Genomic DNA, 11,942 nt, shown 5'->3' with positions numbered 1-11,942 from the left:
ATATATATATATATATATATATATATATATATATATATATCAAAATATATGATTTGTTCCATTTTGCAGCATGTACAGTTGGAAAGTTTGGTCCAGATTGTTCATTATTCTGTTCTGGTCATTGTGAAAACAATTCCCCTTGCAATCCAATTGATGGTATTTGCTCAGATGGATGTGCAGACGGGTGGATAGGCGTGTTTTGCGATAAGAGTACATGTGTTTTAAAACTGGAAAATATTTGTTATAAAGTTGTAAAAATATCATTAAAAGCTAATTTTGAACATTTTTTTGCCTAATTAATTTTAAATACTGTCGTAAAATTCAGGTATACATATATATTATAATTCCAGGTTGTTCCTCTGGAACATTTGGTCGGGATTGTAAGAAAAACTGCAGTGAGAATTGCCTAAATGATTCAATCTGCAACCACAGGACAGGGGAATGTAACAAAGGCTGTAAGCCTGGATATCAAGGAGAACTTTGCTATAATGGTAACTGTACCTTTAGCTGAGCTGTAGGTTTAAGTGAGCTTTTAATAGAATGGTCTAAATATTTGTACATTATCAACATCTGCTTCAGAACTACTGCGAAAATATATTTAAATACTTAGTATAATGTTTTTCGGTAAAAAAAAATCTTAGAAAATTACATAATCAAGAATAGACAAAAAATCTGTTGAAAAATTTGAAATCTTATTCAACTCTGAATAGGGTTCGGTCACAAGACAGGATCATCTTTTTTGTTTGAATATAAACAGAAAAACAAAAGGAAAAAATCTATTTAAAAATGCGATTTTAAAAATCAATCTGCATGATTGCTCCGAGTTTCAGATGGGGCAATAATAAGGTAGTAAAGATTGATTAAGTATAACATGGGATAAAGAAGTGACAGATGGATCATGATGAGTAACATCTATTTGCCAGCGAAGGCGGTTAGAGAAGACGCAAAATAATTTGAAATAAAATTGTATTTCGGAAAGTGAAGGGAAAATAGATAAAACAAATCTTTAAACAGGAAAAAGTGACATGAACTTTCTTTTCAAACGGTGGCTATATATATAGTCACAGGATATTGCTGCTGGTATGGGCTATGAATAAACAACATGTAAACACATGGGGATCCTAGCGGAGATTTTTGCAAAGTCAAAATAATGAAGGAGATTTGTTTCGAAATTTGTAAATAAAATGTACACAGTAAACAAATACTTTCAAGTTAATTCAAAGGCATTTCGTTGATGGACATAACGCCATTTCCTTATATTTGCCGTTATCAATATTTCTTGCTTAAAGCTGACATGAATTCTTAAAAACGCAACATTTTCATCTATGTACGACTTGTTTCATACCAACTATTGCCGTATATCGCCACATTTCTTTCAGAAACCTTGTCTCATTGTAACGATATATACCCCAATGTGCTCGTTACACTTGAATGATTTTTTGGCTTGGGTATCGACTTGTGCACATCTCCGATGGTAAAGCATATGAGAACACATGAGGTGATCAAGACATTACAAAACCACAATGAACAACATAATAATAATATTTCTGAAAGATTATTGATTTGAATCAAAAGTAAAAAAAAAATTGGAAGATAAATTTAGATGCACGTGTACGTATTTTTACAGTGCGCCAATTGATGCAGAATTAAATTGAAATTAAAAGCAGTAAAATCCGCAAACACATTTTGAAATTATTATCATTTGAATGGAACAAAACAACCAACGTCTTTGATTTGCAGGCCCTATGCAATTGATGCATATCGAGAAAACGCCTCGAACGCTGTAAACGTACCCATACATTTACCTGGTAATAAGTTTACAGCGTCGGTTCGAAGATGTGCAGGAGTCAAGTGATATGCACCCTGAATTCCATTTATTGAAATATGCATCACAAAAAAGAAATAAACTCCATAAAACCTCAATGGTAAACACACTGTCATTACTCCGTACAGACTAGCACGTCGATACATTTAGTCCGTGCTGATCAGATTTTGGTCAGGGAAAATATCACAAGTGGGAAGAGAAGTTCGTTCGTATTTTGGTATTTGCGCGGCTGAAAAGGAGGGCGTGGGGGATGGGGAGGTTATAGTATTATAACTGCTGTTCATAAGGTTTAACTGTAAATTGTCTATCTACATGTAGTTCTAATATACATTCTATACAAAGTCATGTAAAGTCTGCAGTTGGTTTGCGTCGCAAAATTCATTTGTCATTTATAACTCATTATTTTAGTACTAATCTCAAATCTAAACCAATTAATTTGATGTACGGTAATTATTTAGCAATTAACCAGAATACAAATTAACATCTATATGGTCTTTATCACACACACGGAGAACGACCATCCCCTGTTAAGATTGATATTTAGGCATTTGAGTTTTTTATGCGGGGGTGGGGGCTTGCAAAAATAATTGACATGACCGTTATTTGGAAGACAGACATTTCTGCCGTATTCACTTCTGAGATTTTTTTTTAAATGTGTCACTTCGACCACAAATTATGTGCATTTTGAGGAACGTAACTGTTTTATAAATATGTTGTTACAGGAAGTCTTTCGAGATTTCAGTATCCCTGCCTGACAGTCTAGCTATGTTTTTATATAAAAATAATGTCTGTAGGAGTATTTGGGAGTTAATTTTAAAAGCTAGGGTAGGGATACTTTAAACCTGGTTGAATACGGATATTTTTTATATACTCTTTTGTATATTGAGTTCTCTCTCTCTCTCTCTCTCTCTCTCTCTAACCATCCGTTAGGGCAATAATAGGTATAAAATTCTACGCACTTTGTGCTGTACCATTTATTAAGCCTTAGGACAGATCAAAGATTTTTTTTCAGGCGGGATGTCAAAACATCATAAATTGAATAATAATTTTACTTTTGACAAGAAAGTAACCTAAACGCCCAAATAGAAAGTGAAACTAGAGGTATTGTGACCAATGAGCTCACTAAATGATACCCCCGCCTCCCATATGGTTATAATGGCAAAGTACATATTTTGCAGTTGTCGCTAAACCCAAAATGCGTGTCGGGTCAAAAAGTACAACAGGATGTGCACAATGGTAATATGTAATAAACTTAAGATTCTGTGAAAGTTTCAGTAAATTTCACTCAGTGGTATAAGAGTGGTATAAGAGGATTTGCGGATAAGAGATGGGTACCCCCAAAGCGTAACAGACAGACGGACGGAGAGCTGTACAGACGGACGGACATAACGATTACTATATACCCTCTTGCTTTTTAAGCGCGGGGGGGGGGGGGGGGGGGGGGGGGGGGGTGATAAGCCTGTAATATATAATCACAGGAATGTGAACATTGGGAACTTTCTCAAATACCTTCTCAAACGTGTCGAACTGCACCTGGAGAACAGACAAGAGAATTTTTAAAAGCTAATTTTAGGTAGAATATGGAATTCTCACGGGGAAATTGCTCTCTCTTCCTATAGAATAGAATATGTTTATTCACCAATCAAGGGCCCTCGGGGGCATGAACAAATTATTACAATATGATTACACTTATTACAATTGCATATTATAGACTGATGTATAATGTAATATGACTAGTATTAGGTTTGACATGGAGAAGTGCAATACCACAAGTTGTATCATCATGAAAAAATAGGATTTGTTACATATTCACAGTACAGTCTCACACATATTTCACATTCTAATCTTACTAATCATAGTTCCATACCCACATACACAAACATACACTTACTGTTACATATATCCTTTGGCCAATAATCATTAATTATTTATGTCTAGAAATTTAATTCACATTAAATACTATATATTTTCATTTTCACTGTACCACAGAATGAAACTTGTTTATTATACATGTACCCCTAGCAACAATTTGCGTGAGGTATAATGTTTTGGCTCGTCCGTCAGTCAGTCAGTCCTGGTTTTTTTTTTGCTTTGTTTTTTTTTTTGGTTTTGTTTTTGTTTTTTTTTTGTCAGCGCAACTCCTCATAAACCACTGCACAGAATTTTGTCAAACTTTGCAGATATTTATTGGAAACAATGTGTAAATTTGCACATCACCAGGAAATTCCGAATTCTATATTTTTTCAGGAATTTCCTCACTTTTACATTTAGATTTTCGCCATATCTTGAATATACTAGAGATGAGCAGTTTGTCTGCGCAACTCCTCATAAACCGTTGCACACAATTTCGTCAAACTTTGCAGATATTTAGGACACAGTGTGTATAGATGTGCATATTACAAGGAAATTACGATTCCTTTATTTTTTTTCCTGGGAATTTCAGCACTTTGACTTTTGGGGGAGAGTTGGGTGTGTGAACTTGCTCACTTTTTCTTTCATTGGGCATAAAATTATAAATAACTTTAAATCAAATTATATTAGGTCTAATAAAGCAAATACACAGTATTTATTTGATAATAATTGATCATAAAGAAATCCGATCTGTTACAGACTTTTTTCTTAAATTATTTTTCTGAGAGTGTTATACATGTTTTATTATACCCCCCCCCCTCCTTTCACTGTTAAATATCTTCAAAAGGTGAATGATTCGTAATAATGCATGCTTTATTATAAATTTGATGAAGTTAAACACAGTAATCATAAATTTTATTCACAACATTTACAGACAAGAGTAATGTTTATTTTTGAAAAAAAATATTTGCATTTTTAATCAACCAAACTGAGCTATCAACCTTTGATATTTTCCCCGACCAAATAAAATGATCGGCATGGGCCACGTGTGTCCAAGCATCTTTTACTGTTGAGTGGGCAATGGATTACATGAATTCGGAGATGCATTTTTCAATAAAAGTAAAATAGGATAAATCTTTCGATATGTGCACATCCCTGTAACGATAGCAGTTTTCAGGTAAATGTTTTTATCACTGCGTTTGACGTGTTTTCTTGACCTGCATGGATTTTTGCTGTACATGAATGTGTTTACGTGTTAGTGTATTTTTATATTGCAGCAAATGCATTCAAAAAATATTTTAATTCTCGGTATAGTTCTAGTTTTTGTTGAATTTTTACTTTTCAAACATGTATTTCGTCAGTTTATGGACTTCTAAAAACTATGCTATCGGAGAGGTCGACAGCCAGGCTAGAAAATCATTCAAGTGAAACAATTGTACAAGGCTATATATAGCAGGTACAGGTGAACAAAAATGGCGGAATCGAAGAAATATGGCGGACAAAGGCCTACAGGAATGTAGTAAGTCGTACGAAGATGAAAAATGATGCCTTTTTAAGAGTTTATGTCAGCTTTAATGAATATTTATTGAAATACGCCGAACTACAATTAACTCGTACACCAACCGACTAGTATTTTCGTATGCAAACTACAGAAGTCATTTCGTACACAATTTTTTTTTTTCGTTTTATCTCACACGTGCGAAAAGAAAGTTCGTACACACATTGTGTTTAAAATTACAGTAATATTTAGTCAGAATATTTGATGAAAAATATTTGTAGATAATTGTTTTACTTTCTAACTTTGAAATCAAATAATTATAATTGCTAAGCAACACACGCGCGGCTGTTTCTTAAATGCTATTTTGTTGAATATTTATACAATAAAAATTAAATTAAAATTTTAAAATTATTGTGATTTAACAAAGTCTTTTGATTTATTGAATTTCTAATACCTGTTTACAATGCTATATTTTATATTTGTCAGAGAGACTTGTAGAAAGGACACACTCTCAAAATTTACTGCCCCGTGGATAAATTGTTAGATGTCTTTTTCACATTAAGGCTTACCCATGTGAATTTTACCAAAATGAAAATTGTATCATACAAGCTTTTCGAATATCTAAAGAAACCTGTCTGAAAATGTCGCTGAAAATGCTGTTAACTCTTATGTTATGTATTGTTAGCTTGCAGTCATGGTTATTTTGGATCACTTTGTTCAAAGAAATGCAGTCCTTTCTGTATTGAAAATAATTGCCAAAATATCAATGGACTATGCAGCTATGGATGCATCAGTGGTTACAAAGGCTCAACGTGTGAAAAAAGTATGATTTTAATTTTTCCTAGATGAATATTCATATCTTTGAAATTTCGATTATTAATGTTAAGCAATATGTTTACATTGTAATTAACTACATTGATTTTGAAAATAGAGTGCAGCAATGGGTGGTATGGTCACAATTGCTCCATGAGATGTGAAACTGTGTAAATCAAACTTGTAATCATGTTACTGGCAGCTGTCAGTATGGATGTGAACCAGGATGGAGTGGTTCAACATGCTCTCTTGGTAAAGGATGTACATTATGTGATTTTTAAAGAAACTATTTTCACGTAGAGCATGGTTAAGAGTAAGGAAATAAATGAACTTGATTTCTCCCTTCTTTCTAAGAATAAGATTGATGAATCTTTAATGTTTAGTTAATAATGACATTCTATTTATCTATGCATCATCTTTAATTAATTATCAACCCTTTTTTATTTTCTCATATGCTCGACAGTGTGTGCCGCGGAAAAATATGGAAAAGACTGCAAGTTTTCTTGTAGCCAAAACTGCATTAACAAGGAATCGTGTGACCATGTGACTGGAGTCTGTGAAAATGGTTGTTCAGATGGATATAAAGGAGAGAAATGCAATTTAAGTAAGACATGATAATTATTCACGTATATTTCACTATATGTATATATGCATTTGAGGTTTTTTGGATTGTTTATACAATAAAATATGTGGAGATAACGAATACAATTTCAGTTCAATAGTTCACTACACAATACAAACCACTTTGTAAACATTTTATAAAGGCAAAATTACATAAATCATTTCCCTATCAAAACAAACCTTATGATTAATCTTTTCTTCACAAATCCATCTTTACCTTTATATGGTAAACATATCTTATTTAATAATTCCCTAAATTTGAAATGAAGTATTAAATTGAAATAATTGAAAATTTCAGTTTTCTAATTTTTCTCAATATTTATTTTACTCTTATGAATTTCTTTTTTCAGTTTGTGGAAATGGTTATTTTGGAGTGAATTGTTCAAACGTTTGCTCTGAGAACTGTTCTGATATATGCAATCATATTGATGGGATGTGTAGCTGCAAAGCTGGAATGATGGATTCTCCGAAATGCAAACAAGGTAATATGTAAAAGTAATCAGATATGTAAAAATCAAGTCGGTAGAACCATATATCTATTGTATTCGTTCATTAACAGTATCCTTTCAATAGATGAATGATAAAATACTATTCTTTTCTGTTTTGTTTCTTCATATAATTTGGTTTAAAAATACCTGTATTCAATTTACATGGCATTTCCCATCTTTTTATAAAGTTTCGCCATTGACCACTGCTAGAAAATGTGATGATCACTGGTTTTATGCTATTGGAATGTCTATATCAGTCATACTTAACTTTTTGACCTGTACGTTATGGATTTGTGAAAGGTATTTTTTTAATTCCATTGTGTAGTTATATAAAATATATACGAGGGGGTATCGAAGAGTTCATGGACCAGCGCCATTAAATCAAAACCTCTTAAGGTATATCTTCAATCAATAGAATAAACGACAAATCATTAATTGTATTTTCAAAATAAATTAATAATGTTTTTGTAAGCAGTGGGGTGTCCAGGCAGCGCAACCTCGACCTAAGTTTAACTGAGAAAAACTCTTTTGATATGAACATTTGACATCCAAAACTCCCGTTATTTCAAACATACGTATGTTTGGACACTATTGTTCCATGAAATATTGATTTTTTTTCTCATTCTGGAAGTTCTATGAAATTTTATTGTAAATTTTGCATGGAGTGTTGAAACAAATAAGGCCTTGAAATAATGTCAAAAAGGAGAAAGCGTTTTCCATTTCCAACATTCAATAAAGTTTAGCCACTGAAAAAGGTATAGGCCTAGGAAATGTTTAATTAAGCTGGCTACGGAGCAGGGATAAAGTAATTAAAAAAGGAATTGTATTTGAATGTAATTAATTACATTTTTTAAGTAATTAAAAGTAATTTGTAATAAAACATATTTTTAATTACTTGTAATTGTAATTTAAAAAATTACACTGAAAAAATATGTAATTTCAATTACATACCATTATTATACATAATACTTTAGTAAGTTACAAAATACAAAGATATATTGTTCACCAATACCTCCCGCTTTACTTTATTTTAATTTATTTTAAAATATATCCTCAATCCTCTTTTTAATTAAAATTCATGTATTTAGTTTTTTACCAGCTTTCTTAGGTCTATTCAGCTATGAAACACACATGAATTCTATTTCAAATCTTTGGTGTTTCGTGTTTGATCAATAAGAAAGAAAAAGAATGTGCGTGTGTCATTAATTAAGTTCTGTGTTGAGAAGAGATAATTGCCCTTGAAATCAAAGATATAATTTGCAATCAAAACAAACCTCCTCTATGGAGGAATTCATTCCATGATTTAGAAGAGAAAGCGAAAAGAGATAATTATGTCAATAAAATAAAATTAAACTGATCTACTAGCATTAAAAAAGAAAAAAGTTTCTATTTGATAATTATTTAAACAGCTAAAGAAATTTTTATGAATGAATTTTGCAATTAAAAAACTCAAAAACTTATGTTCTGTAGAAGTATTATTTATGAAGTAAAATGTTCCACATAAATATCATTTTACGATATTCAGGTTACCTTCAAAGTAATTTTAATTGATTTGATGAGTTGCAGTTGTATCTCATTTTACTCTATTAAAGAAAGCCATACCATACAATTTGTGTACATGTATACGTAGGATTTGTGTGGAGGAAGCTGCACTCAAACTGATCTCGGATTATTTCTTTAATGTCTTAAAAATAAAATTAATGAATTAAACCACAAAGATATACAATGCCTTAGCATATTATTTCTTTTTTGTGTGGAGGCTGCACTTATTAACAAATGATTGATGTACTGCATATCCATTGACAATGATTATAACATTTTCAAAAAATTTAATTTGTAATTTGATTAATTACATTTGCTAAGTAATTGTAATTTGATTAATTACACTCTTAGAAAGGCTGTGATTACATTGTAATATTAATAAAAAAGTCAATGTAATTGTTATTTAATTGATCATATTTTAAAGTAATTGACACCATCCCTGCTGCGGAGAAATAAAATGCGTCCAGACTATTTCAATTTAATTTAATTTTAAATGGCAAATATTCAACGTATCAAGCTAAAATTTTCAACATTTCTTTATTTTTTGTTGGTTTATGTTCCTCATAAATTTTGAAAGCACAGTTCTAGACTATGTAGTACTAATTTTATAGCCGAGGTCCCCGAACCTTTTGATAACCTCTTGTATGTAGATTTTTTCTATTTTTGAAATTTGTTTTGTATTTAGAAGAAGGCAAGTGAAAGTGAAAAGACAGTCCTCATCTCATTACATAACAACTGAAGCAGAAATGAAAGAAAAGACTTCTGAATCACACGAATATCAAGAAGTGAATTCTGTTTCACGCGATTTTTCGTACCAAAACCTCACATTCGATACCTGAAGATTTTCATTATACCGGATTTGACTAAGTTCGTAACCCGGTCTTCATATTTCATCATTGATATTTCAGGGAAAAATGAAGACTAATGATCTTAATTGATATACAATTTTTTTGGAGAGAGAGAGAGAGAGAGAGATTCAAAAACCCTTTTACGATGTTTATTTTGCACTTTTACTTTAAAACATTTTTATTTTTAGAAGTCATCGCTTAAAGTACAATGTACGTCTCTATGTCATCATGGGCTAAAATCAATTTTAAAAATCCACATAAATCTTTAATAATTAGTTTATCTACTTTCAAAATAAAAAAAAAATTAATGCCATTTGATATATTAAGTACCTAACAACCTTTTGTTAATGTAATATTATCTTTAAGCGAAAAGAAACAAAGTAAATTATAAAATTCTTATGGACATACATTTTTTCAAACCTGGCATATATTCATTTTATTTAAGACACTACTCCTCGTTGGATAAGGTACATTTATTTTTTGTCTTCATAACAATGCGAGAACTATTCTTTAGATAGAAATTCCTGTTTATATCTTTGCAACTTTGTTTTTACATTTTGTAAAAATAAATTTCACCCTTGAAAGACTATTGATGTTAAATAAGGAAAATAAATAAGGAAAAAAAGTAAATCAACATGAATAGAGGTACAGTATATACATGTAACAAAAGAGGAAATATTCCACTGATAAGACATTTATTAGCCTTCTCATGATCTTTTCCCTGTATTTCAGAGATTGTGTATTAGTTAAAAAGTGATAACATCGATAAACAATATAAGGAATAGATAAATCCAATAACTCTGTTTTTGCTGAATAAAGAAAAAATAAAAATGAGGATTTATTCCACGGATAGGACAATTAGTATTCTTACTTCCCTCACTTTCAGAGAAATACTGACACGCAATATAAGGAATTTATATATTATAGTTAAAGCCAATAACAAACTATCAGTTACCTTTGCTTCTGTATCAGGAAGTTGAAAGGACCTTGACAAAATGAATATGCCCAACAAAACGATCTTTCCTGTCTTTATTATCATAAATTTCCTACCCATTGAAATGAAGTTATCTAGAGAAAGAAGAATTTTTTGCAGATTGAATTTTGAAAAAATAAGTGATTTTATATTGATATTTGTAAAATATTGATTTTACTTCCTCCTCAAATTGATATATCTAGAGGGTGGATTATGAAACAATTTTTGTTAATGTGCGATATTTATAAGAACAAGAGTACGTCTTGAACGTCATTGAAGACGAAGAGGTATAAAACTGTTTGAATAATTAATGGCGTGGCTTGTGTATATGGCGCTTTCTCTCAATATATGTATATCATGCGATTACTAAGTACGAAGAAAACTGGTAAGGGCCTAGCTATTTTATTTGAAGTTCATGGATAATCAATTTAATCGTATATTAATGATATACATATTATATTTTTGGTGTTTTCACGACCGATTTTGCAGCCCAGACCGGGCTTATCTTTACTTAATACATGTGTACCCGGTATATTTAAGTTTTGGTATGTGGCATTGAGGTAGGAGAAGTTTTTTTTTCAGATTTAATGGTTTAAAGCCCTGATCGATAGACCTAGTGACCTTGACTGAGACTTAACTGCTAAAAATTGGTTATTTGTACCTTCGCAAAATTACATATGCATGCATAAAACATAATATTATCATCAATAATATTACATTATTGTTGTTTTTCGTATGTTAAGCTTTTGATGAATTGAGATTTTACTACTTGTTTATGTAATAATTGTCTTTGCTGAATTGGGCAAATTCAGATATTCAAATTCAGAATTTCACATACATCAGCTGTTTGTCACTTGACATGGATAAAATTAAAAAAATATATATGTACGGCTACAAAGATCCTAAAAATTCGACAATATACGCTTTTTTGCATCAAAATTGATTGTGCTTTATTTTAGACATTTACCTCTACATGAGAAGTGTTATTACAAATATACGGTTTTTATAATAAATTGAAATTAAACAATGCAACAACCAAGTACAATATCGAATTCAATAATAAGTCGCAAAGAAAAAAGATTGATACGGGACTTTTTTTGTAAGAAGATTAAAAAGAACATTTTTTTTAATCTAAAGATTGTTTCTTTTGACAGGTCGAAGAAAATATTTTCTGCTACGTCAGAAAAAAAAATTACATGTTAAATGAGGCACAAATATGCCTGCCAAAAATCAACGAAAAAGAAATAAATTGCAGATGGGTTACTACAAGGAAAAAACTGTTTTGAAAAGGGCATTTTAATCGCATTTTAAAGGACATGATGCATAAAAATGATGCCTTGGGACTAGGAGTGGGACGATACACAGATCTTGCGATACGATACGTATCTCGATATATTGGCACGATACGATATGTATTTCGATATGATGATAAATCATAAAACTATTAAAAATAGTATTTTATTTCATTTTTTTTTTTTAATGA

The 11,942-nt window shown here is 31.0% G+C and overlaps 1 protein-coding gene across 1 annotated transcript; it reads left to right on the top strand.

The window, feature by feature from the left end:
* The first annotated feature begins 410 nt into the window (after window positions 1–410).
* Window positions 411–9,498, top strand: LOC134279300 (multiple epidermal growth factor-like domains protein 11). Its single transcript, XM_062761662.1, has 5 exons — window positions 411–514; window positions 6,190–6,248; window positions 6,451–6,591; window positions 6,959–7,090; window positions 9,324–9,498. The coding sequence occupies exons 1-5, from the start codon at window positions 411–413 to the stop codon at window positions 9,335–9,337; spliced, it is 450 nt and encodes a 149-aa protein (XP_062617646.1). The 3' UTR covers window positions 9,338–9,498.
* The last annotated feature ends 2,444 nt before the right edge of the window (window positions 9,499–11,942 follow it).

The sequence above is a fragment of the Saccostrea cucullata genome, unplaced genomic scaffold (assembly GCF_032062105.1).
Source record: "Saccostrea cucullata isolate Sc308-1 unplaced genomic scaffold, CSIRO_AGI_Scuc_v1 ctg6493, whole genome shotgun sequence".
In the NCBI taxonomy this organism is placed as follows: Eukaryota; Metazoa; Mollusca; class Bivalvia; order Ostreida; family Ostreidae; genus Saccostrea; species Saccostrea cuccullata.
The sequence above is the reverse complement of the archived record's forward strand: the minus strand, read 5'-3'. Positions and strand labels throughout refer to the sequence as shown.